A 26,503-nucleotide genomic window follows, 5' to 3' on the forward strand; every position below is an offset into this window, starting at 1 on the left:
GTAATATTGTGTCAAGAAACTGTACCTGGAATCCAATGGATAATTTTGAGGCTGTGTGCATAGAGGTCAGACGGGCTGTTAATCGTTACGCGCTAAGTCTATTTATGTCCGGGGCTGTAAGCGGCGATATTCCTTCAACGTACTTCGCCTCATGCACAGTCACTAGCCCCACGATGTTCGCAACTTCTCTCATAGTAATTATTAAGCATAACTCTTTATTAAATCTTCCCGTCGGTATCTAGTTGTGCCGTGTTTGAAGGTATCTCTGCGGGACACCATAGCGCTTCTTTTTGGCCCCCAGTGAAATCTCACCGATGCTGATATAGCAGCTCGACGAAGATGGCTGCATATAAACTGGTCTAGCGCACTAGCTAATAAATTCAAGAACAGCTTTTCCGCAATTAGACTACTTGATCGAGTCACCCATTACTCGCAAAACTGGCCATGCATGCCTCATATTTCTCATACAACCTCAGCAGACCATACCCTTACGTATGGTTTACTCCCGTTGTCCTAGTCGGCGGATTGGTCGCGACAGCGCTTATCGCATTCCTGAGCGTCGCGACACAAGGCTACGAGACTATCTCAAAGGCCACTTCTAACCCCAACACCACCAGCGAAAATCGCAACCCTTTCTCAGACTGGCCTTCTTTCCTCACCGCAAACACAAAGTCCCTCTGCTCTACCACGACCATTCCAATCGGCACTGAGTTCTACACAAACAACACCGCCCTCAAATACACTGTCAACAAGATCTGGCGCGGTGACAATCTAAAAGAACCAGATGCACTGCTAGGATCGTTACCCTATCTCAACAACCCTTTCCAATCATGTGCAGTGAACGGTATCACGATTGAGTTTGAGGGCATCGATCGGAGTGCGTCTCAAATCGCGCTTCAACAATGGGGTGCTAAGCTACGAGCTTCGCTATCCTGTGAGGTAGACACGCCTGGCGGCACGACGACCATGAACATGACAACTACCTACGACGTCAACGGTATCGATAACGATGTAGGCACAGCATTCCCAGGTCGGAATGAGACAGCCAAGGCGAGCTTATGGTGGGGAGAGTCACTTCTCGCTTGGTACTCAATCGCCTTGACCAACGACATGCACGTTTCCAACGAGAAGTTCTTCCGGGGTGAGAATGACACAGGTATCCCTCCGATCTACAAGGGTCATATTTCCTTCACGAAAAGAAAGACAGTCGTGCCATCGGTGCAGGATATCAAGGCACTGGACTTTTTCCAAGTCAGTTGTTTCTTCGTCCCTTTCAGTAATAATGGCGTTTCTCCCAACGTTTATTACTGCAGCCGTGAGAAGATGAACAACACGCACTTGATCGAGCAGCTCTCCAAAGCGGATGATAGTGACCAGTTGATGCCGTTGCCTGGTATTTGGATCTCAGCAGATAACCTGGCGAAAGCTTTCTATTTCACGATTCTCGCCGATCTTGGACAGAAAGACTCTGGGCCGAGTATTCTGGACAACGTCGAGCTTTTGGCGCATTCCACCAAAGGGTATGAAGCTATCCGGAATCGCATGCCCATTTGGGGTGATAATCTTAGAGTCAACACCACAGAAGGATTGGCTCATCATGCATTCACCTCCAAGGACTCGTCCAGAAAGAATTTAGGAATTGAACCTTCTGTCATCTCGACTACGTTTCTCTGTCAGATCCCTCGTCTCAAAAGTGGACCAACGCTTATTGTGTCTGTCATCATCAACACAATAGTCATACTATCAGCTCTCTGGAGATTATACCAATTCCTGATTGATGCAATTCTCTCAAAGAACGATCCGGAAATGATGAATTGCGCTGGCTGCACTGCAACGACGTCAAAAGAAGTAGAGCATGAGGCTATGTATCCGTCTGGTCAATCATCGCAGAGCTCCTCAAGAACGCCAAGCGGGGACAAAGCACGTTACTCTTCTATACGACAAGAGGAGAGTCTCTAGGATAAAGGTTGGAGCCAAGACCGTCCTTTTGTCTTGGTAAAAGTTCCAGGTCACATGGCCAGAAGCGGGCCTTTATCCCGAATAGGCATCTCCCAAAGGTCGGAGTGGGTCGTGTGATATACCCGTGAGATATTTATGTTAAGCTTAAGATGAATCTGGTAGTTCATCGGCACCAAGGCTTGGCAGTGTCTTGGCCTCGAGTCGCTTGGAAAAACACGAGACGTGACTGGTGGCCTTGAAGATTATCTATGCGTAGCCTATCTATGTGCCTGTTCATCTTCATCCTTGGCCCGATTTTTCTGGGGAACCTTTGCCATAGTCACTAACTCTAAGAAGATACGATATACATCGTTCCAGGGGACCTCTTGCATCTCAGTGGTCAGCGATGCTGCATGTTTGATTCTAATCGTCACTCCGAATATTCAGGGTCGTATCCGTGTCCATAGCGTTGACTTGGCCCGGACCAAGTCATGGACCTTATCGCATACTTCGTCGATTGAATAAGCTGCCAAGCACAAAAGGACCAGCTTCCAAGAACAAAAGAACTAGCTTCCAATCTGAGAAATGATCTACACAAGTTTCCCAATCCCAACAAACATACCTCACATCAAGTATAAAGACTCCCTCCATGCCTTGCGATATCCGCTCTGTAGTTTCTCGCTCATCACCTCTTCGAAACCTGCCCAATCCGTCACCATGAAGGCCAGCATCACTTCTCTCCTCCTAGCCACCCTCGCGGGCTCTGCCGTCGCACAGACGCAGAGAATCAACACGGCCAAGTACAATGAGGACTACCTCCGTGCCAAGAGTGCGCCTCATGCCATTGGCATGGGGGAGCTTAAGCAGCGCAAGATGGCTCTCCACGAGAGTGAGGCGGCGGCTGGTGTCTTTGACAAAGATCGTTACAAGGTCCTCAGCTCTGGCACGCCTTGTTCTGATGGCAAGGCGGGAGGTTACTCTTGTAACAAGATTGACCTCTTGGGTTTCTTGCGCCACCAGGATATGGGCAGCCGAACCCGTGTGGGCAATGATGTCTGGGGTATGTTCTGTAGCTAGTCTTGTGTAATGTTTCGTTTTGCTAACTGACCCTAGGCTGGACACATGCCTCCAGTGGTCGCGAGTTCGCTCTTCTCGGGCAATCAGACGGCACAGCCTTTGCAGAAGTTCATCCCGACGGCAGCCTAACCTACGTCGGACGCCTCCCAACCCAGACCGTCGCTTCGTCATGGCGCGACATCAAGGTCATTGGCAACTACGCCTACATCGGCTCAGAGGCAGCTGGCCACGGTCTCCAGATCTTTGACCTCACCAAGCTTCTCAACACGGATAAGAAGAACCCCCCCACCTTCAGCATCAGGAGTGACTTGGCAGCGCACTTCAGCGCTTTCGGCAACAGCCACAACATCGTCGCCAACGAGGAGACTGCGCTCATTGCCGCCGTCGGTACAGCCTACGATCTCAAATGTCGCGCTGGCCTCTGGATGATCGACGTCTCTAACCCAAAGCGTCCTCAGGATGCTGGCTGCGTTGCCTCGGATGGCTACGTCCACGACGCGCAGTGCGTCATCTACCGTGGTCCCCAAAAGGCTTTCCAGGGCCGTGAGATCTGCTTCAACTACAATGAGGATGCGCTCACCATCGTTGACATTTCTCGCCGTACTATGCCGCGCCAACTGTCGCGCACTACATACAATGGCGCAACGTATACTCACCAGGGTTGGTTGACAGAGGATCACAAATATCTCCTCCTCGACGACGAGCTGGATGAGCAAGAAAAGACTGGTCCTGCAGCTGACCAGCACACCACCACGTACATTGTTGATATTCAGGACCTTGAGTACCCTGTCTTCCGTGGTGTTTACAAGAGCCCTGTTCGTTCTATCGATCACAACCAGTACGTCGTTGGCGGGGTGTCATACCAGGCTAATTACGGATCTGGCCTTCGCATGGTGAACGTGTCTTCTATTGCTCAGGATGACACTGGCGCTCTGTTTGAGGAGATTGGCTTCTTTGACGTCCACCCTGAGGATGATGCTGTTGGTGGCGAAGCCCAGTTCTATGGTGCTTGGTCTGTTTACCCTTACTTCCAGAGTGGCAACATTTTGGTTAGCTCTATTGAGCGGGGCCTGTTTTCACTGCGGTATACCGGTTAATTTAAGAGGCTAGCGCAACCATGAAGCATTATCAAGCTAAAGTTCATCACAGGGACTTCATTCTATTTTATAGCAAGCTCTAACGGGAATATAGGCGCAAGCTCGCTATATTCTCTATTATACATAGAATATTATTTATGTAAATACTTTATGTTACTCTCTTAAATACTACCTAAACTACCATGTGTTTTATTACTAACCCTTTTGGATGTATGGAGTACAGTGAAAAATACTGAACCCATGTGGGTCCCACTAAGTCTAAATTGGTGAGGTCCTGACATGCTGTAGCCCTACCCTACATCATGTCGCGAATCAACCATGTGGCCTCTTTCCATATCTGTGAGCCATTCGTCGATGTTTTGACAAATCTGGATTAACTGTAAGATACAGGTAACTTGAAAAGACTTCTATGGAGTTGGCTATTTGACGCGTCACCAGAAACACAAAATCTTACAACATGGATTGATGAAATGATTGAGCTCAGTTTTGGTGTTTTTGGATTACGATAGCGTGTCCAATAGCATGGCTTAACGTCACAAAGTTCACAGTAACGCTAGGAGCGTTCACTGGTCTCGTCACTAGACTTCTCTTATTCCTTTATCCCCTTTGAGCTCCCCGAGCCTGTCTCCAAAGCCAGCCCATGCCCAAGCTCATGAGCCAATCGATCAGGGGTAATGTCCCCCAATTCCACCGGAGCTGATCACAAGTCCTAAGCGGATGGGGAAGCTTAGCGTTGGGGATAAACTCTGGGGAACGGGCCTAGACACCGTGGTCTAGGACGCTGCGATCAATACCGGCGAACAAGCATGACCGACGCTGCAATGCACCCGTTGAGGAACGCGGTCGGCTACCGAAGCCCCCTGACCTCGCCAGATCCTTTCCCTTTTCTCCACAGTCGCGCTCCAATATGGGGTCCTTGTTTTGAGATCCATACCTGTCACCTGTTCCTTTCGTTCCTGGATGAAGTCGCGTGGCGGACATGGGCCTCGTTCCAGTTGGCTGGGTCCACCATCACCTTTGCAGTCGCATGCAGCTTTGGATCAATCCTATTGAACAAGCATCTTTTTACCCGAGGCAACACAAGGAACTGTTCCGACTTCTTGAGTATATCGGCATCACATTAGATTGGTTAAAACTTTGCACTTTGGCTGTTGGGACTTATCCAAGGAGCAAAATGGCATTGAGGGATCAACACTTACCCCCGAGCTTACGACGAATCTGTTAAATCAGCAGACGCGTGGGGATGATTACTTACCCCACTAGTTTAATTCCATGCGGGGTCCCCAGAATCTGGTATCGAACCCCAGAACTTCCAGATGTAGGCAAACGACGACTCCAAACCATCCAAAGACTGGAATACGGAAATTAAGCGCAACTGTGCGACACCGCAGGGGGTAAACACTTAGCCATCCACGCTACTCATGATCCCGAGTTCCGGTTAGAGCGAAAAATCTCCCTTGGCGCTACCCCAGCGTATGCGGGGTTTTCTGAATCTCGACCTTTCTAGTCCTACCACGAGCCCTTCTCCGCACATCTCAGTGCACGCGCTAAGACGCGCCAGTGCCAGACTACGACCAGGGACGGGATAAACTTTCAAGCGCACGCGATGTTGTAATTGGCTCGTGGCCATTGGACCGGACGCATATATTAAAGGGTTTTCTCTTCCCCATACTTAGTTCTGATCCCCAGATCTTCATCTCCTCCGCAGACACAAACTCCTCCCGCTTGTGCTGGCTGACAATCTTCATCATGGGTCTCTCCATCAACAACATCTTCGCCGTAAATGAGGACAGGCCGACGCCCAAGGCAGTCTACAACTGGCGCGTTTACACCTGCGCTGCCATCGCGTCTTTCGCATCATGCATGATCGGCTATGACTCCGCCTTCATCGGCACCACGATCGCGCTGCCGAGCTTCACAGAGGAATTCGACTTTGCCTCGTACGAACCCAATGACCTCGCGCTTCTCAAGTCCAACATCGTCTCCGTCTATCAAGCCGGTGCTTTCTTCGGCAGTTTATTCGCATACATCACCTCGTATTTCATCGGTCGACGATACTCGCTCATTGCGTTCAGCTTTGTTTTCATGCTGGGTGCGGGTATGATGCTTGGCGCTAATGCTGAGCGTGGCTTGGGTCTCATTATCGGCGGTCGTGTGCTCGCTGGTGTTGGTGTTGGCGCTTGTTCGAACATGGTTCCCATCTACTGCTCTGAGCTGTCCCCTCCTGCTATTCGCGGTCGTCTGGTTGGTATCTACGAGCTTGGCTGGCAGATTGGCGGCCTTGTCGGCTTCTGGATCAACTACGGACTTGCTGAGACCATGGCTCCCAGCCACAAGCAGTGGATCATTCCCTTCGCTGTCCAGCTCATCCCCGCAGGCATGCTTCTTTTCGGTTCCTTCTGGATCCCGGAGTCGCCCCGTTGGCTCTTCTCCAGGGGTCGCCGTGAGGAAGCCATGAAGAACCTGTGCTGGTTGCGACAGCTGCCCGCCAGTGACCTTTATCTCGTCGAAGAGGTCAGCTACATCGACCAGGAACTCGAGCGCTACAACAAGGAAGTCGGCCCTGGTTTCTGGAAGCCCTTCACCGCGCTCAAGAGCCGCAAGGTTCAATGGCGTTTCTTCCTCGGCGGCATGATGTTCCTCTGGCAGAACGGTTCCGGCATCAATGCTATCAACTACTACAGTCCTACTGTGTTCAAGAGCATCGGTATCCAGGGCACCAACACCTCCTTCTTGACCACCGGTATCTTCGGTGTCGTCAAAACCGCTATTACTATCATTTTCATTCTGTTCCTGATTGAGACTGTTGGACGCAGAAAGTTGTTGATCATCGGTTCAGTTGGTGGTTCCCTCTGCATGTGGTTCATCGGAGCCTACATCAAGATTGCAGACCCCGCTTCCAAGGTTGCTGCTGCCGCTGCGGACGGAACTGAGGCACCCAAGATGACGAGCGGTGGAATTGCTGCCGTCTTCTTTTTCTACCTTTGGACTGCCTTCTACTCCCCCACATGGAACCCCATCCCCTGGGTGCTCAACTCTGAGATCTTCAACGAGAACTCCAGGTACGTTTCTTGAGCCATCCATCTATCTAATCAAATTGCTAACATGCTGCAGATCACTTGGTCAAGCTTCCGCTGCTGCCAACAACTGGTTCTGGAACTTCATCGTCTCTCGCTTTACCCCCCAGATGTTCCTCAAGATGGGCTATGGCGTCTACTTCTTCTTCGCGTCGCTCATGATCCTCTCTTCCATCTTTGTCTTCTTCTTCATCCCTGAGACCAAGGGTCTGCCTCTTGACACCATGGATCGCCTCTTCGAGATCAAGCCCGTGTGGAAGGCCCATGCTCAACTGTCTGAGGAGTTGACACTGCAGGAGGAAGAGTTCCGACGCAATGCCGAGGGTGCTGACCTTACTGCTGAGAAGTCTCGAGCTATCGCTGAAGAGAACGAGCAGGTTTGAAGGAGTTTACATAGCAGGGCTTCATGTTATTAGAGGTTGTAGTCAGACTTAGTTTAATAACGAAACAACGTGTTTTCAACTTATGATACAAGGATTATGAATTGCGAAGTACCATGTGGGATACTGTAGTAGCTACTTCACTAAGCTCTTTCAGGAACAGCAAGTTCAGTTTGCGATCGCTGGGTTGATCAGGGTCGAACCTAAACAACATGTCAGAACAGGGCTAAAGATATTCCGATCCAGAGAAACTTACCTCCGTCGGGATAGACAATCTGGCCATTATAAAATAAGCCTCCCTTCCCAGCAAGGAAAAGAATAGTCGCAGCCATATCAGTATCATGACCAGGCCGACCAGCCGGGTTAGTCATCTTCTTATCGATGTTGCTCTTGTTGCCCTCATCAGACTCTCCAGTAGTCATCTCACTGGGGAATAATCCTGGTGCAATAACATTGACTCGCACTTTGACGTCCTTGGTGAGAGTAGCTATCATGCGACTGAGGTGGGTAAGAGCAGCCTTGGAGGTGGCGTAAGCTGGTTGTCCCATGCTTGAACCCTTCATAACTCCCGAGATGGAGGAGACATTGATGATTTGTGAGGAATAACCTGAAGTAGTCTCACGCCCTTTGGCGAGTAATGGGAGGAACGCCATGGACATGTAGTAAGGTCCAGTCACATTTGTCTTTAATGTGGCAGCCCACTGCTGTGGCTCAGTCTTGAGGAAGTGCTCCGAAAGAGCCTTAGCGTCAGACATATCGGGCTCACCAGCCGAGGCTAAGACATCGCTTGCATCAGCACGAGGTTCGGTATGACAGACGAAACAGCTTACAGAACTTGGTGTTATCATCTTCTGCAATACCAGCATTGTTCACGAGCAAATGGATGCCATTCGGCTCCTTCTTGCCAACCTCCTCTGCAAGACGGATAGCTTCATCCTTCTCGCTGACATCACCAGGGAGGACATGAATGCTTCCCGGGCCTGTGCCATAGGTCTTCTGCGTTTGCTCAAGAACTTCTTCACGACGGCCTGTGATGTAAACCTTGGCTCCATTGGACTGCAGAGCTTGGGGTATCATTAATCCAATGCCGGTTGCGCCGCCTGTCACGACAGATGTGATGTGAGATACATCAAATAAGGCGGCAGCCTTAAGAACTTCATTCTTCGCGTGGTCTTGAAGTAAGTTAGCATATATCTTTGGTCTGTATAGCCTATCGCTTTCACTCACGAGTAGCCATGGTTATGCTGAAAGATCAAGGCAATGTCTTGGTAAAGACAGAAGATAGATAAAGTTAAGAATATAAGTTTTACCAGTGCAAGTTTTTGGAGATAGAAAAAGGAAACATATCAAGCACGTAATCTTCTGAAAATACAAGCATCAGTATTATCGATTGAATGTCTGATGACGTTGAGACACTGCAATTAACGGGTCTAACGGCATAGCCCACGTCATCGATGTCCGTGACGACCTTTCGCTGGGTTCTGCCCAATTATTCGACCACCTCAGCGGAGATTAACTAATAATGATGCAATACTATGCAACACGAATTCTTTTCCTTACCAGTGCTTGCGATTCCATATGTAAGGTACTGTACCATAAATGGAGTCAGAATTAGCGCCATACGCTACCTGAACCAGGGTGTCCGCTTCGCATTTACTTATTGGCTGCTTACTATCTATAAATTTAATCTCAAAAATGTAAAACAATACCAGCGTGTAGTATCTGGAGTTGTGTTAAGAGCAGCTGAAACTAGTCTGTTGTACCCTTCACGTCTTTCCTTCTAGATACATTGGAAAAAAAGGGATTTTCAACTGGCCTACCAAATGTATGAATTAATACCTACAATCTATACTAAGGAGATAGTACCCCATTCCGCAGTAGTAAAATGCGGTAGCAATGCACACGCGACTTCTTCGTCGCGTACAAGGGGCCCTTCTTCTTCTTCCTTCATTTCAATCGCCTCCTGTTCAGTAGCCTCAGACCCCGAAACACTGGCCCTTTCGTCAAGTTCCTCAATATCTGACTGATGCTCAATCACACTCTTGACGACCTTCATGGGAAACAGCACTTTCGAGTTAACTTGACCCGCTGCATACTCACCAAGTTTCGAGTCAAAAACGTGCTCGTTTTCCGTCAAGCTTCTATCGCTAAGGGTTGAATTCTTCCCGATGCCTAGTTTGAGAATTGTGTTGCTAATCATAGGGCTGAGCTGAGATGAGTAGCGGTGATCCTCGGACCAGCTTCCGACCCTAGTATACTCTTCTGTACCCTCCCTTAGACCTCTCTGCAACAAAAGTCCATACATACACCGCGGGTAAGACTTCGAAAATTGGCGAAGGCATAATGGAAGGAGGAAGTATTGTAAAGACATATCCACAGGCTTGCTAAAGCAGAATCTAGATGCAATAGTAGTATCCTCAAACAGCTGACATGCTTGAAGCCGGAAACAATCTAGTCCCACTGAAGATAGGTCGACATTATATTCGTGCCGGAAGTACCATGGTTGCTCGTCTTTGTGGGGAATGCCAGCGAATGTTACAGGCAAAAGCAAGCATCGGAACTTCAGAATTGCCCGTTCAAAGAAAGAGAAAGGGTCGCTTGTGGGTGGAATGACGACAGCTTGGCTTAACAGAGCCAATGGCTGGTACTCATCTGACTCAAATGAGTTAGGGGTCATGGTTGAGATCCTCGGCGGGTCTCCTGAGCTAATGTTACCTGGTTTTAATGACCCAGGAAATCCCAGCCAAGACCATGAGGGTGGCACCATAGCGAGTTCTTTGAGCTTCAACTTCGAACTTCTAGCTATTTCTTCCTGAGGCTCCCATAGAAGATCTTGCATCCAATACTCTAACCAAATGCCGGCCAAATATGTATCGCCAGATTTGCTTGCGACGGACTTGGCAAGGCCCGCTAAGGCAATGAGCCTATCGCTTTCGAATGTCAGGCCGCTCCGGGTATACTGTGCAAGTGTGAACCTCCAAGCGTTATCTCTGAATCTCCCGGTGAGATTTAGAATAGACTGACGTCCACCTTCATTGGAAAGATACTCAGGACGGGCTTCACTCCCGGTGCAACCATCGCATTCCCAGTACAATTGGTCGTTTCCAAGATAGAGTAGCCGTCTCGAAAGGCACCGCTCTTGTAAGACCCACGCCCGCTGGTTGATGGGTGATCCACTCACATGAACTTGCAGTTCTTTACTTCCTATCTCCTCAGCAAATACCCACTCATCTGACTCCGATACACTGAGATGTTTTCCATAATGACCAAGAGGCTCAGGTCGAGGTATACTGCGCGGCCGACAATTGCGAAATATCGAAAGACCTGGGAAGTCCCAACAAATCGATAGTGTAAGGAATGCGTATTGATAGATGTCCCTCATAAATGGAGCCTCCTCAGAGAATTCATAACCATTATCATTCTGTATAATGCAAAGAGAATCAATCCAGAGATATTGAATAGGTATGGCGCGGCAGATGGATATAATATCACGATAATTTTGTGGTAGGGCACTATCCGGCTGAGAATTGCAATAATCATCGTAATTGCTCGTATGCAGTTCAGGCGTGTCGGAAGACCATCGATGAGAGAGCGCAGCATATGGAACATGTTCTGGATCCTGATGGAGACGCCAAACCTTTGAATTGGCGTCGCCTAAGTCCAACAACCGAGTTGGCATTCTTGCATGTTCTGGTGGAGCAGCTTGCTTTAAACAATGAAGGTGATGTGTTTCGCATGCCTTTATCCAGCGGCTTGCGACGTGAGCGGCCGATTGAGGCGTATGCTGCACAGTAAGCGGGCACTCTCTTTCAGCCTCTAATGAAGAAATTTATGAGTATATTTCATAAAACCGTTTAAGGCCTTACTGGATTACGTACCCAAGTAGTGCTCTTCTGTTGTCTTAGTTAAAGTGAATCTCAGCTGTTTGGTCTCTAGTTGGTGGCCCGTTAGACATATGTTAACATGATATCGACACGATTCGGGGTAGTTGTCAATCTGAGTGATCTGTGCCTCAAACCTCGTTATTGGTTCATTATTTGGGGACGCAATCGGAGAAGATCGAATGTTCCGCCAAAGCGTCCAACAAACAGGGCAGTCATGTCTTAGCGATACGACCAGGGACTCCCACGATGTGTGCAGAAGGAACGGGTCTCTCCGGTACCAGTTCTCCCCAGATACCGCTGATTCGTATCTTTTCCAACCTCCATTTTCTGAAAGTACCTTCAATGTAGCTGCGATTAACTGTTCGTTGCCGCCTGATGGCGGAATGCTGGGCAAGGCTTTTCGACAAGCATCGCAAAGACTCATCTTCACACCAGGAATAGCTCAAGAATGAGATTCCTAAAGTGGAATAGATATTTCTGGGACTTATGGTGAAGAGTGTGTGGAAGAACTAGGGCGCTCAATCAGGCGATATTCGTGTTATAAGAGGGGCAGTCGGCGAAATGTGCAAAATGAGTAAGTTGGTGGCCTGCGTGGTGTAAATGCAAAATCTAAGACAAGTTGCAAAGTGGCAAAAGATAGCGCTTTGTGATAAACACCTCACGTTGCATAAGCTAAGCAAGAAAATATGGGTTCGAGCCCGTTGCATGCCCCAACTTGTTGGGGGTCGTCGTGTGTTCATCTCCTATTGGTCTTGATACGGGAGATTATGCAATTATTCTGGATCTGAGGAATATGACTAGAAAGAATTTAAACGCGCAGGATAACTGAGCAACAAAATTCATCCTTGATCTAGTTGCCTTGAGTTCACTGACCGGAGCAATGATCATCAGCAGTAATATGGTTTAACTCGGTTTGGAATAAAAAATAAAACCTCACGTTTGCCACACTACGAAACCGTGCGACCTAAATGTGCGGGGTGGCAACCCTAGGTTAAGCTCAGGTAGCTAATAAGACTCCAATTCATGTGTGCGACCTCACCGATTTTATATCACTATGACACAAAGTTGTCTGTATTGAGGCTTATAATCCTAAGCTCTACAAGTCCCAGAGGAAATCAGGCGTTGCCTAACCCTCCCATAACGATTCTTAAGCTCATTAAGCTTACCAATCCAGAGTTCACACTTCTCCGCATTCGCCTTCTCAAGAGCTTCATCTATGTCCGCCCCTTCTTTAGCCAACACGTCAGCACCACTCCAGTGACACATCCGTATTGCAAGCATCAAAGCAGAGTCACCACCAAGGTCATATGCATCCAACAGCTCTCTGTCACTCCCACTGCACAGCGACTTGAGTTTCTCAGGGTTCATTGCACGAACCGCTTGGTGCAAAACTGTATCGCCGTACGCATTCCTGGTTATATCGTCTACCAGAGAAGATGCAGCCTGTGCTGGCAAAACTTCGTAGAGGGTCTTCTCAATCTTCTTCTGCCGGAGTTTTCGAGCTGTGAATAATGCCTGTCTCTGATTGTACAAGTCATCGGGATATGCAGCCAAGACTTTTGCAACCAGGCCTTCATCTCCTGCTTTGGCTGCTGCGATGATATCTTGAGGCTGAAATTCCACCTGGCGCTCGCTTAAAATAGCCCTTATTCTCGTCAGGTTAAGAACTGTTGCAACTGCGAATGGCGTTTCTCCCGTGTCGCGATGCGGTACGTTCAACTGTGCCCCGTGTTCGAGAAGCACCTTTACGATCTTTTCATCTTCCTGCTGCACAGCCACATGAAGGGGTGTCGCCCCTGATGAACCTGTCGATGAGATGTTACTCATGTGTTTGATCAATAGCACCGCAGCCTCGTCCGATTGCTTTCGAATAGCAGTACACAGTGCATCAGTAAAAGCTGTCAGCCGCCTACTTTGATGCTCATCGACGTCCTTCCTAACCAGCGACTCGGCAGCCTTGTCAGCTTCCACAAGCTTGATCAAGCTCGTAATGTCTGAGAGCTCAATAGCCTGTATGAGGGGTGTCTCAAAGCTTGTACTCGGCGTGGCCAGAAACTCAACCAATGTCTCTGGCGCAGTCTGAAGGATGTTGTCGAGAAGACATTGTAAGTTCTCGTATTTTCGGTACCTCACAGCCACAGTGATTGGAGTGTCGTATCTTGAGGTTGGAGCAGTGAGTGTCGCCTTATTCTGCAACGCCCATTTCAAGAACGCCGTGTCATCCCTGCCAGCTGCTATATGGCAAATACCGCGGTTAGATCTATCTTGGCTATTAACATCGGCGCCGTTTTCGAGGAGCAGATTCAGGATTGCGAGGATATCAGGACTGATATCTTTTCCTTGTGTGGGAGCAATATCGATGAGACCGTGGAGGGCACTAGATAGTGTCTCCTTGCTAAATGGCAGGTTGATAATCATGAAAGTAGTAGGGGGCCAGTTGAGGTGATTGATTGCCGTATGCAAAAGTGTCTCCCCGTTCTTGTTGACGTAAGAGGTGTTCGCCCCTCTATCTATCAGACGCTTTAACAAATGTAGGTCCTGGTAATTTTCAATCTGCACAGCGAGCTGAAGTATGTTGTCTGGAAGTGAACTGGCTTGGACAGGCCAGGTATCGAGTATCATATGCGGCACCTCAAGAGTCAACTTATCGTCAGACAAAGCCTCTGGTAGAAGCTGCTGGTGTACGAAGGCACTGTCCAACCTTTGCTTCAAGACATCCATAAACACTCCGCCCTTCTCAAGACAATCGGGCAGGACTGCCAGTATGCTCTTTTCCGTTGAGACCGGAATGAGCTTCTTGAAAATCGTGGCTTCAGTCAACATCATCGATGTTTTGAGGCACTCGCCATCTTCCTCTAACAAGCCTATTTCTTTTCGACCGTATGTTTCGGCGTGACGAAGGAGCAATTCCACCCCAGCCTTGAAGTTGCTCGAGACAGCGAGAAGCAATGGAGACGAGACTGTCGCTGCTTGGTGGGGGCCAGATGATGATTGCTGTTCCCAAGCGCTCCATCTGTCACTTGGGCTTCCTCTAGTTGCCGCATCGGACTGCCTGGGCCTGTATCCCTCCCCATATTTCCCCGTCATCTCAGGGTCAGGTTCACCCCCCCTTCCTTCAGGCTCTTCCCTGTATTCCGAGAAAGGCAATTTCGGAACATTAGAGATCAGAAGCTCTGTAGCGCAGTCTAGATTCTGCTGCTTGATAGCAGCATGCAGAGGCGTCCATCCGTTTTGGTCACCGACCTCTGTACAGTTTGGATTTGACAACAGAAGTTTGACGACATCCAAATGGCCCCTATCAACAGCATAGAGTAGAGGAGTCCAACCACGAATATCAGGTTTGTTTATGGCTCTCGGGGGACATGCAGGCATTAGACATTTCAACCACGTCATGCTTCCAGTTTGTGCTGCAAGGTGGAGTGACCCGCGCCCATCTGGCATGGTTCTATATGGGTTTGCCATCCCTGCGAGTTGTGCTGCCAGACCGTCCCAGTTGTTCTCAATGGCGATGAAGAGTGGTGTCCGTCCATCAGCTTCGCAGCGATTCACATTTGCACCAGCTGAGATGAGTCTAGTAATGGCTTCCTCGTTCGCGCACTCAATCGCCAGATGCAGAGGGGTTCTATCTCTTTCATCTGTTGAGTCGAGAATATCAAGTTCCAGAAGCACATCGATCACCGAGTTTTGACCGTTCTCGATAGCCATATGCAGCGGCGTCCTGCTTCCCACTTTGGCTTTCGATATCTGCCAGGCAGCTTTGCTGAGATGGGTATCTTCTAGAAGTATTCTTGCCAGATCAGACAGTCCATGAACAGCTGCAACGTGAAGTGGTGTGATTCCTGGAGGATACTTATAGTATCCATGAAGATAGCGTGCCTTGCGTACCCAGAACTTAAAGTAGTTCGAACCAGGCTCGAAGAAGGGGAGTAGAACAGACGTCCAGATATCTTTTAGCTCAGCCTCTGAAAGTTTCGAAGCATAAGCTGGCCAGTTACTAACGGCATGCTGGAGAAATGGCGTGTTTGCAAACACTTCCGGGCTGATGTACAGATCGTCATCCTCTAGTGCAGCTTCTACCTCTTCGGCAATTCCACCAGCCGAGACGTTCTCGATGGTTAGATATCGAATACAAGCCGTGAGAAGCTCGAGGTTGCCATTGGACTTGTCGAGATAGAGTTCGTTCTCTCTGTTGCCCTCGATCTTGGTAGACTGCAGAAACTGATACACCGAGTAGTGTGCCAGATCAATCTTGGATGTGGCCTGAGATTCTCGAACCAGGCTGCCGCAGAGCTCGAAGACGTAACTCTTCTCACGAAACGAGTTGGCTTGCACATCGTCGAGTGTCTTTGTATCCGATGTAATGGCGATTCCTTCGACCAATTCTGACAGATCGAGTGATTTGTTAGCAAACATGACAAACTGTAAGATGCGCTTCGCAAGTTTCTTCTCTTCTTCGTCTTCGAGTGTTTGAAAGGCCTGTTCAAAGGTCTTCTCGAGGTTCCGAGGTAGAGCCTGCACAAGCTTTGGACTGAGAGCTGTTCGGACACGGGAAAGATGATCGATTTGACATATGACCCAGATAAACCTGTTGAAGCGGATCGTCAGCGGTTGGATATGAGATTTGGTGGTTACTTACATTCCATCAGCGCGAACGATCAGCTCTTTGATGACAGCCTCAACATCAGATCCGCGGAATCGGCGCTTATTGAGCTTCTTGCGGACCAAGCTCTCAATGTCGGATGCAACGTCTGTTGACGTGATTGTGATCTTGAAGGAGGATGAGAAAGCATCGTCGAGGCCCATTCCAGCTCGACTCGCTATCAAAACCTTGAACTCGGTATCTGCTTCTGGTAGAATCTCTAAAAAGTCCAAGATCTCCCAGTATCCACCCATTTCGTCTAAGCCGTCGATAACAAGGATGACTCTCTCGAAGTAATTAGAGAGATCAGAGAATAGAACTTGCAGATCCTGCAGACTTGGGTGGGCTGATCGCTTGCGATATTTCTCGTAGACTTTGTTCACAACTTCTAAGAGGGCGCTTGGGTTAGAGGATTGTTTGAGAAGCTGACCTATGAGCGACCCGACTAGATTCGTAGGCGAGAGGCTGGATGGGTTGGTGAAGCGACAGTAGTGGTAAATGACGGCATCACTTCCTGGCTCAAGCGTAGACTCTTGAAGCGATTCGATGACCTTGGATCTACAGACCTATCAACACTACATCATAATAAACAGCATCGTTGGGAAAGACTTACACGATAACTGACTTTCCTGAGCCCTCTAAGATAATGCTTAGCATAGGCATCAAGAGAGTCAAGGCACTTACGTGTTCCGTTAAGGCATAGCAATGCTGAACCCGGACTAGACAGCCAGCTGTTGTATTCCTGCCTTTTCAAAATCCATTCTGCTGAGGATGCATCGCGTTGCTTGCACAGATCATCGTGTTCATCTTCTGTTGGTGTACCAAGCCACTTGATGATCTTTTCTTGTTGCTGAACTGTACAGGATTATTTTGGGCTACTTTCGCAGGGAGGAGATAAGCACTTACTTTGACCAGCATCTACCAACTGGCCAACTGCCTTCTCAACACCCTTCTGAGTTTCGTCTAGTGACTGTAACTGAGCCACAATACCTTCCATCTGGATCTGGAGGGTTTCGGATTGAGAGCTTGTTCCATATCAGTATTTCTTCATTCTTGAGTAGACAAGGAAAAGTCTTTACCTTTGCTCAAGCTGAAAGCACAGAACAAAGAACATCTTGTACTGCTCAATACGTCGGAGCAGCTTGACTGCCTGCTCCTCCCGCCCACCAGCCTTGATCAACATCTCAATACGATTTGACTTGGAGAGCTTGGCTAGTAACTCATCGATAAGCTTTATCGTAAGCTTGCTGTCTTCGATAGTATTATGAACAGCCTTCAAATCGACATCCAGACACTGAAATGACTCTAGGTGTGCCTTGACACCAAGCAAGATGCCTGAGAAGTTGGCTGTCTCGGAAAGTAGCGTCTTGGTATCGCTCGTATCCTCATTCAACTTGGAGTTCAGTTTGTAACCGGCTGATATAACAGCACCCGCGAGGCTCACGAGGCCAGCAATGCTGGCAGCGAGCGATAACGGATCCATGATTGCGCTGTGAGAGAAAGGTTGAAGAATTATGCTGAAGCTTGTGCGGGGAATTCAGCCGCACGATAATTCAGTAAGCAGAGTGGTACAAGCCCACATCAACTACAGAGCTTCTTACTGGTTGGGAAATGCAGCCCATCTTATCATATAGACTAGCCCCTTCTATCATTGGTCAAGTAACGGTGGGATTCCGTGTGGAAACGGAAAGCGACCCTAGACCCACGCGACATTATTCATCATGAATTGAGCAGGGCATAGTGACTCCATTTAGTTCATTCACCATGAGGGACAAACTGTAACATATTGTAAAGAAGCAATTCTCCAAACTGTTATTATTGCCAGGGTATATAGAACTAACATATAACATAACCCGAGGTTTTTATTCTGGATTACTGAATCATAATCTATCTCCTCTTTTCCCTTACAACCAGCTTAGACAGTGAAGTTGCGGTGGGCAAGCTCATAAACAAAGCCAGCAGTAACCTTGGCATGTTCAATGACATGATCAAAATCAATATGCGCAATGGTGTCGTTGGGAGTGTGGATGTAAGGGTTATGGTTTCCGAAAGGTGTCTCGAAGAGGAATGACGAGGGGAAGCCGTTGCGGTTAGCCGAGGCGTGGTCCGAGCAAGCATAACCGCAGGTGGACTCCTCGTAGGGAATGTCGGCATATTCCTCAATGAGAAGCTTGAGGAAGTCATTTTGTGTAGGGCTTGTGTTGTCGGTGATGAGACCGAAGCGCTCCACTCCGTCGCGGCCCTTGTAGCCAACCATATCTTGGTTGAGCATTGCCTCGACCTGGATGCCAAGTCGAGCATAGGTGTTAAAGATATCCTGTGAGCCGAGAAGGCCAGTCTCTTCCGCTGAGTACCAGTGGAACTCGACAGTGTTGAGATGGTCGCCCTTGGCAATTCGGGGATCCTCCAGGAAGGCGGAGAGAAGGTTCAGAAGCATGATAGATGCAGAGCCGTTGTCATCAGCGCCAGGAGCACGACCAGCTCCACGATCATTGGAGATAACCGAGTCAAGATGAGAACCCGTGACAACAGTCTTGAGACGAACCTGTCCAGGAATCGAGACGATGATCGAAGGCTGCGACCAAGCCTGGTGCTGGACCAGTCGGACCGAGGCGTAAGGATGCTTGCTCTTCTTGATAGCCTTCTGGATCTCTTTGTGTAGCCACTCGGCAGCTTCGACTCCAAAGGCAGAGTTGAAGTAGCGGTTGTGGAATGAGGAGAACTTCTTGAGCTGCTTCTCAATGTTCTTGATATTGACCTTTTTGACGATATTCTTGACGTTGGTTTGGTGAGCGAGCTTCTCGGGGAATTTGCTGGTTGTGCTTGCGAGGCGAGCACCTGATGGAGCGGCGCTGTGATCCTTCCACTCTGTAATGTCAAAGAAGTGGATGTGATCCTGCAAACAGTTAGCAATCAAGTCTTCATACATTCGAGTATGTTACATGGGAACGTACATCAATCATCTGAAACTTCTCATCCTCAGTAACCTCGACAGTCTCACCAGGTGCAGTCTCCAGTGTATAGAGCTTCTGCGCGCGCTTCCCGGCCCCGATTGGTGCAGTAGCTGTAGCCGTGGCAGCCAGCGCCGCCATGAGAGGGACTGTGTAACGCATGATGTCTAATTTGACAATGCAGAGTCAGAAGAATAAGGTCCGCTCGAGAGCTAAGGAGAGAGTATTGACGAAGCAGGACTTGCGAGTTCGAAGCACAGGCAATGTGGACAAAACATCATCTTTATATACCTGCTAATCCTATGCAGAATCCGGTCGCCCCGGATCTCAATACCACCAAGCCTCGTGATATCTACATCCCCTGCAAACAGCAATTGGCAATGACCGGTCAATGCGACGTTTTGGCAAGTGATTCGTCTGCATCATCGGTTGCCAAGTCACTGGGTGGTATTGCCTACTCCACGTTGGGAAGCTCATGAGGGGAATCACAAAAGAGCCAAGCAGCCGGATCGAAGGACATTGGTTAATTAGTGGAAAATCGCAACAAAGCCAGAGATAAACATGACGCGGGTCAGCATTTGTTCCTGGGTAGCATGCAAGGAACGCTGGGCACTTGGCGTTTGCCCGCATCTTGGGATGAACAGTGCTGTTTCAATGAAGGGTAAATGTCACATTATAACGAACAAGACTGGCTATGGAATGTTCCGTCGAAGGATACAACTAATCATGCCTTTTTGTTAGCTTGAAGGGTAAAATTTAAGCTTAATTGGACCATGTCTCTCTCGATATTCACCGCTACGCATCTTCTTAGCACGCGCTTCAAAAGTTCTTCGAGAGGGGTAACCGGGCTCGGCACTGCAGGGTACATACCCTTCTAGGCAGGTCGCTTGGTGATCATCCCACCTCAACCCATGATTGGAAGGTGACGAGGGTGCTTGGATTCTAGATAGAAAGGAGAGAATAGTGAATATATGCAGTTCTGTTTCTCTTTGCCTCAGAATATATCTCTAAAAGTTCCCGCAAGACCTCCCTTGTGTTCAATAGACCTTAAATATTACGCCGCTGGCCTTAGCCCGGCTTTGTTGTCCACTCTGGCCTCGAAATCACCCTCATTCGTTTTAGAAGCGACTATACTACTCCAAGTTCTCATCGGTGGGCTTGAAGAAATGGATGACGAACTGACAATCCCGTCTGTGATTGAAGATCCATTCCAGGGGCCACTGCTCACAGTTGATGATGAAGACATCTCATGTTTAGGTCTTCTTGCTTTCGCATTCTCTGATGTTCTGTCGGACAAGTATATTGGTTTCGGAAGTATGTCAGGCTCTGGGGACTGTGTAACTGCTATCGCGTCTGTCTCCCTTTTTGTGCGGTACAAAGCCTGGCGTTCTTGGCGCTGAGCTCGAGAAGATTTCTTTTGCGGTCGCTGATTCTTGCCAAACATGTTGGGGCGCAAACTCTCTCGAGCTTCGCCGATAATGATTGCACCGTTCTTCTCAAGAGGTAGTGGACAATGACCTTTTGACTGCTTCACAATGCGAACCACATGATCGGAGCATATGCCTGCACATGGCCTGAACAGATCTTGCGATCCCTGTAGCGTAAGGCCAGACGGCGAAAGTTTCTTTTGGTCTTGGGATGACCCCTGCCGATCATAAAGCGACTGGAGTGCATCTACTCGAACGCCCAGGTAGCACTCATCTCTTGGCAGGTACTTGTAATTCAAGCACAGCTTGGATGACCCCGGTGCGAGAACATCTCCAAAGTCACCTCCAAATAGCACAATGGCTTGGATGTCTTTTGCGTAGTCGTTCCAGCGCCCGCATGACTTTTTCAAGTCAACTGACTTGGGCAATATCACTTTGATGTTGTTGACAACATCCATGTATTCCCATCCAGCGACATTCTGTCCGAACTGGACGCCGAGCTTTATTGCCGTGTCACCACTTGCATGTGACTGGGCCCAGAGCCCATCGACCGTCGAGTAGAGCAGTTTTACTTCGTATTTAAACCGGCTTTCTTCCTTCTTAGCATTGGACATGGATGTTCTGATAGAAAAAATCTTCTCAGCGTTGTTAAGCATAGCAGCACGAGTTGTGGTTTTCTGTCTGCTTGTATCTGCACCATGGATGATATCTACTGCACTCTTCTCTGTCGGGTTTTGTGATTGTCCTGATAGACGTAAACTCTGTCGATGGAGAAGAATGTTAAGAATCAGATCCTCCGCATTGGTTTGAAAAGCGCGTTTGTGAGTCGTGTCATGCAAAATGACTTTAGTATCCTTGGCATCATCAAGTAGGGTTTCGTAATCATCTGGTCGAAAGCTTCGGAACCCATCTTTCTTGCCAAAGGTTACTTGAGCAGTAGCTGTTCCCCACTGGCTAAATCCAATGATGAACTTATCAATCTGGGCCCATCTTGGAGGTTTCGCAGCCTTGGAGTACTGTACAGACGCATGATCAAAGCTCGATGTTGCCAGAAGCTCAAGAACTTGCGGGCACCACCCGAGAAATGAGCGGCGATTCCAAAAGTCTTTGTTCATCGTGCCTCTAAGTCTCTTAGGACATGCTCTATCGATCTGAGTCCACTCAAGCCTCTCGGGATAGGTGTCTATCAAATGCCATTGTATGGACGATCCAAAGTCCTCGATGGGTACGATAGCGTGGTGTCTGGCCTTGAAAACAAAACCACCTCTGTAACTGACGGCCTGAGGAGTGTCCGCAAGAGCCGCCATCACAGGGATCGACATCTCAAGCCCTTGTTCGTTGTGATGGCGCTCAGGAAGGGGAAACCCAGTAACTATAACTGCGGGTCCGACTATCGTGTTCCAGCAACTGCCACTGGGTTGAATCGATGCAACTTCGAGTTGAACATTGATGTCGAATGTCGCGATTGCAGTTGTTTCGGCACTATTTGCCTCAAAGAAGCCCACGTAGGTATGAGAAATCTGGTCCTGCTTATCTTGGCATACTGCTATCAACCAAGAGAGCTGCTGCGCAATAGCAATGATGAAATCTTCGGCTCCATGGACTGTTACTATGTGAAGCGTTGAGTCTACAGTCACGCGTCCCGCCGGATGCCTCTTGCGTCGTCGATCTTTGATAAGATATTAGCCAGGGTAGTGGTTCCGCCTAAACACACGGCACTTACTTTTGCTTGTAGAGCCACGCAGTGTTGACTGCAGTTCCTCCAACAGCTGAAATTCGTAACCTGGCCATGCCCATGCAAAGTATTGGCCAACTGAGCATAGCTGCGCATTTCCCATTGTCCCAGTGACAGCAAGTATCTTGTCAATATTTTGATGGACGCCATCATCATAATTTGCGACTAAGAAACCATGTAGGTCCCAGTCGAGGTTGAAAATCGCGACACTGCTATTGCTTCCCTGTTTTCCCATCTGGCGACGAATCGAGAGGGATGTGCGTTGGCGTACCAAATCCATTTTTTGACTGTGAAATCGTTCAAAGAGCTTCCGCGTAGTTTGAAGGAGCTTCTCGAACGCTGGATGTGTTGAAAAGTGCTTCATTACTTCAACTGGATTGATAGATGTCCCATATATCTGCGTGGTATCACGTGGTGACACTTCTACGTCGCTCCGCTCCACGGAGCTCTCTGACCTTGTAGGGAGGCTCAGAGATGGCTCTGAGTGGTACTGTTGCTTGGGCTGTATATCTGATTCTGCTTGCCACCCGGCCTGGTATTCCAGATCAGGCGTCGGTATATCCCAGCGGTTTATCTTCTCAGCAGCGCCCATTTCGTCTCTGTCTGTTAAATTGATCGGCATGCGATTGCTTTCTTGAACTTGGTCGTCCCTCAGGATTTTGTCCTGAAGATTGCGAGCAATTTCAGACCTCAGCCTTCGCACCATTTTTCTCGCCTTTGCTTGTGTTCTTTCTGACGTATCCGCCTCAACGGATTCAGCAAATGTCTTCAAAGCCGAGCAGAGATGAGCAACGACATGTCGCCTTGACGACTCATTTGCCGCACCATAGTTGACATGAGAGTGTAGGCCTTTGAGCATGGCTTGCGAAAATCTCACAACGACATCAACTCTCTGCTCTGGAGTGTAGGTCGTTGATGTTTGCGAGATGAGCGATTCGTCATCCTTGTCACAGGGCTCATCCTGTAATGATTGTCCCGTCTTGTTTTGGGCCAATACAGATGGTAGATTTTCATCAACTTCTTGAATATCCCTGAGGATTCCCAAGGAAGGATTTGGGTTTCGAACTTGGTCAGGACGAATAGTCTTGGATTGACTAGACACCGAAGTCAACGTTGTCGTTTGTGTTGCCTCGGTACTCCTCGTGAAGCCACTAAGGGATGAAGAATAGACGCTTGCTGTCGGATTATTATTCCTGAAACTAGAAATGGGTGCAGCAGGCTGATCGACTTTCAACGACGTGCCACGCACCACATCGGCCCATGATACGGATTGTGGGAGCCAGTATACACCCTGATTGTTTTTCTGAGGTTGCGGCCTCTGCTTCTCGGGTTCGACGGCCTCCTTAGTTTCGGCTGCTTCTGCTTTCTCATGCGCGAGAGGTTCTGCGGCACGTCTACCCTTTTCAATTATCTCTTTCTGCTTGGAAGGATCATTGGAAAGAATGTCAACCAAATCTGATGGTACTGGAGTGGCCAGCTTGAAGCCTTGGGCAAATTTCTTCAACTCTGTAATTTGTGCTTCTTTATCCGCTTTTTTCCGGTTAAATCTTGCTTGCTTTACAATTTCTCGCTGTTGCTTAGCGTAGTCTTTGAATTCTCTGATAATGTCGTTACCATCTGGCCTTGGGATATCTAGCGGGTCTTCTCCTTTGTCAAGCTTCGTGGACGACATGATCATGTAGATTTAGGAGAAAGGTGATAGCGGAAGATTGGAGACAGGAATTTGGTTCGTGTTGGGAGGGGTAAGGCAGCCTGATATAAGATTACTAGTAATACGTTGTGGAGGCTGTGCAATATGCATGCTGACTTTCAGTCACAACTATTGGTGTAGGCTACAGATTGAAAATGTAAAACAATGAGATCCAATCATTGCATAGCCTTAATCTTAAGTTAGATTTATTAATACTAAAGTATAGTTTTATATCTTCTTATTTTGGCCTATAAATAATATTTACATAAAAGAAGATAAAATAATCTTAATAATTACTTGTCTCTAAAGTTGCTCAAGGCAGATATTGGGTTTTCTATCCAATAGTGACTGGCTGTTCCTCATTCTTATGTGGAACATACTCATCAATGCAAACACCAACCACCTTGTAAGCATCCAGACGATGTTTTCTAGACAAGAGCAAATTTCCAGATCCCCCAGTATGCACATATCCATAATCCTTCATTACATCCATAGCGGCATGGGTAAAGTCTTCCCGCACGAGCGCCCTGCCACTAGGAAGGGGCACTTCGTGAACGATTCTCACGTTCTCCTTGTTCTTCCTGCAAGCGGCAGCATACAGCTTATGAGCCTTTATATCACCCGAGAATGCCACTACGTCGAAGGCTTTGCCGACATCGCCAACCTGCACAAGTCCTAGTCCATCTTGCAGCACTATCCTGTCATCACTGTCTGCCTCTGCAGCCGTGTCTCCGAGGGAGCTTCCTTGGACCGCAGTTATGGACTCGAAGATGAGTGCGAATGGCGCGACGATAGTACAACCGCAGTTGACACTGACGTGGCAGGTGATATTTGCTGTGCTACCGTTCGCAAGGCGCGAACCGCACCTTGTCATCGACACCATGCGGTAGTTCATGGAGAAATTATGTACTCGAAAGCCAATGGCGTCTGGATGTTCCCAGCCTGTGCCGCTCACAGATCGGTCTTCCCAACCCACGGGCTTTGCACTGGGATCTGTAGTCTCCCACATTGGCTGCAGCTTCTCGAGTAATTTCCTCCGGTATTGAACCAGGTCATCGCACCCCGGGTCCATGATGGCTCCTAAGATGGTAGCACATTGTACTAGGGTCCTACCAGTCTCGTCCTTGACCACGTCTCTGGGCTGGTCATACGTGGGTATGAGCTCCCTGCTCATGCGGCCAGTCTTGATCTTCTTGCCACAATTACAGCCCTTGAAGGTGAATTGAAAGTCTCCTTTTCCTTGGCTGAGTCGGATCTTCATGAACTTGCGTGGGGTCCCGATGAGACCTGTCATGGCTGATGTTTTCGCCCGCCCTTGCTTCTTCAGCCTCCCGAGGTTGAGTACCCCGGCGAAGCAATCAGTAGACGCGACCTGGTTATCGCTTTCTACCAGCGGGATCCAGTTCCATCCACTTTCCCTTGCCTTGCTGGCTACTCCAAGCTTGGTCCATGCCAGTCTGGTCTCAGCGGACAGTTTCTTGAAGAAATTGAATGAGATGGATGTGATGTCTTTTCCTGACAGCTCCGTTTTCACCTCATCCTCGGTGAAAAGTCCGCTAAAGATGCCCAAGAGGCCCCTGAAGATGTCCGCCGTGTCTCTGCATTTGCGTGGCCTGAGAGAGATGGCTGAAAATATGTTGCTTATCCCTTTGTAGTTATCTCGCCACCAGTAAGAACCACCGTTGATGATGTCGGTCCTTGCACTGTTAATGCCCTTCACCTGAGTTCGCAGGCTGACGAGGAATAAGATATCCTCTCCAATGACTCTCAGTATGGCGTTGACTGCTGCCGTCTTGAAAAACCTGCCATTCTCAATCCAATCGTGCAGTTTGACCGCCTTGTCAGCGCACTCGACTGCCAAGTCCATCCAGGTATGGAGTTGGCCGATGTAGAAGATACTCTCGGGGTTTACCCCCCACATTGTGATATTCTTGCCGAGGATCATCTCTTGGAACGTCCAGACACGAGTGAAATAGTCATTGTCGAAGAGTGATGTGACACGTTTAATGCAGGTCGAGTAACAGTTAAGAACGCCCATGTCGATTGCTGCAGACCTCACGCTCGACTCGGCGATATCAAACTTCCAAGCCGTGCTGGCCCAACGGGTAAGAAGGTTGACGACCCTCTCGGTCAGACCGACGGCCTCGGAGGCGAGAGCCGCACCTTGCATGTGGTACAGCACATGGTCAAGGAACTTTAGATCATCGACAATCTCCTGCGGGACCCAAGCTTCCTCCATGTCCATGAGAAGATGACATCTCTCAGCGTTCCTGTAGTACTCAAACATCTTGGGGATCTCAGCAGCCTTCTCATTCTCATCTGTCTGGTTTATGCACACGCAGTCGGCCCAAAGGTACTTTGTGTTGGCTGCCACCATCAGCCGCTTGATGTCTTTCAGTTTGTCGGGATTGATCTTGATATCCCAGGTGACGCCTCCAATACCGCATTTGTAAGGCGCCACTTCCTTGCCCCAGGTGTAGGACAGGATGTCAAAGCTCGTCACATGGTGAGCGACAGGGTCAACAACGGAGAAGATCCCGTTGTCGTTGCAAAGAAGCCTGATAGGGAGCTCGGTTGACATGGTCAAGGTTTAATGACATGGAAAACG

General features: G+C 48.7%; 9 protein-coding genes across 9 annotated transcripts; 3 read left to right on the forward strand and 6 right to left on the reverse strand.

The window, feature by feature from the left end:
• Nucleotides 1-444: 444 nt before the first annotated feature.
• FPRO_10113 (uncharacterized protein) lies at nucleotides 445-1,959 on the forward strand (the record flags this gene model as incomplete). Its single annotated transcript, XM_031233578.1, has 1 exon — nucleotides 445-1,959. One exon carries the CDS (start codon nucleotides 445-447, stop codon nucleotides 1,957-1,959), a length of 1,515 nt encoding a protein of 504 aa, XP_031083401.1.
• A 696-nt stretch (nucleotides 1,960-2,655) lies between these two features.
• On the forward strand, nucleotides 2,656-4,112 carry FPRO_10114 (uncharacterized protein; the record flags this gene model as incomplete). The annotated part of the gene is made up of 2 exons (XM_031233579.1): nucleotides 2,656-2,998; nucleotides 3,052-4,112. 2 exons carry the CDS (start codon nucleotides 2,656-2,658, stop codon nucleotides 4,110-4,112), a joined length of 1,404 nt encoding a protein of 467 aa, XP_031083402.1.
• Nucleotides 4,113-5,861: 1,749 nt separating this feature from the next.
• FPRO_10115 (putative quinate transport protein) lies at nucleotides 5,862-7,572 on the forward strand (the record flags this gene model as incomplete). Its single annotated transcript, XM_031233580.1, has 2 exons — nucleotides 5,862-7,174; nucleotides 7,227-7,572. 2 exons carry the CDS (start codon nucleotides 5,862-5,864, stop codon nucleotides 7,570-7,572), a joined length of 1,659 nt encoding a protein of 552 aa, XP_031083403.1.
• Nucleotides 7,573-7,737: 165 nt separating this feature from the next.
• FPRO_10116 (uncharacterized protein) lies at nucleotides 7,738-8,806 on the reverse strand (the record flags this gene model as incomplete). The annotated part of the gene is made up of 4 exons (XM_031233581.1): nucleotides 7,738-7,772; nucleotides 7,826-8,344; nucleotides 8,400-8,741; nucleotides 8,797-8,806. The coding sequence occupies 4 exons, from the start codon at nucleotides 8,804-8,806 to the stop codon at nucleotides 7,738-7,740; spliced, it is 906 nt and encodes a 301-aa protein (XP_031083404.1).
• Nucleotides 8,807-9,415: 609 nt separating this feature from the next.
• FPRO_10117 (uncharacterized protein) lies at nucleotides 9,416-11,877 on the reverse strand (the record flags this gene model as incomplete). Its single annotated transcript, XM_031233582.1, has 2 exons — nucleotides 9,416-11,385; nucleotides 11,448-11,877. The coding sequence occupies 2 exons, from the start codon at nucleotides 11,875-11,877 to the stop codon at nucleotides 9,416-9,418; spliced, it is 2,400 nt and encodes a 799-aa protein (XP_031083405.1).
• Nucleotides 11,878-12,542: 665 nt separating this feature from the next.
• Nucleotides 12,543-17,575, reverse strand: FPRO_10118 (uncharacterized protein; the record flags this gene model as incomplete). Its single annotated transcript, XM_031233584.1, has 6 exons — nucleotides 12,543-16,038; nucleotides 16,090-16,650; nucleotides 16,706-16,730; nucleotides 16,777-16,947; nucleotides 16,999-17,117; nucleotides 17,172-17,575. The coding sequence occupies 6 exons, from the start codon at nucleotides 17,573-17,575 to the stop codon at nucleotides 12,543-12,545; spliced, it is 4,776 nt and encodes a 1,591-aa protein (XP_031083406.1).
• Nucleotides 17,576-18,007: 432 nt separating this feature from the next.
• Nucleotides 18,008-19,205, reverse strand: FPRO_10119 (uncharacterized protein; the record flags this gene model as incomplete). Its single annotated transcript, XM_031233585.1, has 2 exons — nucleotides 18,008-18,988; nucleotides 19,047-19,205. 2 exons carry the CDS (start codon nucleotides 19,203-19,205, stop codon nucleotides 18,008-18,010), a joined length of 1,140 nt encoding a protein of 379 aa, XP_031083407.1.
• Nucleotides 19,206-20,097: 892 nt separating this feature from the next.
• Nucleotides 20,098-23,877, reverse strand: FPRO_10120 (uncharacterized protein; the record flags this gene model as incomplete). Its single annotated transcript, XM_031233586.1, has 2 exons — nucleotides 20,098-22,139; nucleotides 22,194-23,877. The coding sequence occupies 2 exons, from the start codon at nucleotides 23,875-23,877 to the stop codon at nucleotides 20,098-20,100; spliced, it is 3,726 nt and encodes a 1,241-aa protein (XP_031083408.1).
• Nucleotides 23,878-24,229: 352 nt separating this feature from the next.
• Nucleotides 24,230-26,476, reverse strand: FPRO_10121 (uncharacterized protein; the record flags this gene model as incomplete). Its single annotated transcript, XM_031233587.1, has 1 exon — nucleotides 24,230-26,476. The coding sequence occupies one exon, from the start codon at nucleotides 26,474-26,476 to the stop codon at nucleotides 24,230-24,232; it is 2,247 nt and encodes a 748-aa protein (XP_031083409.1).
• Nucleotides 26,477-26,503: the final 27 nt, after the last annotated feature.

The sequence above is a fragment of the Fusarium proliferatum genome, assembly GCF_900067095.1.
Source record: "Fusarium proliferatum ET1 genome assembly, contig: FPRO_scaffold006, whole genome shotgun sequence".
In the NCBI taxonomy this organism is placed as follows: Eukaryota; Fungi; Ascomycota; class Sordariomycetes; order Hypocreales; family Nectriaceae; genus Fusarium; species Fusarium proliferatum.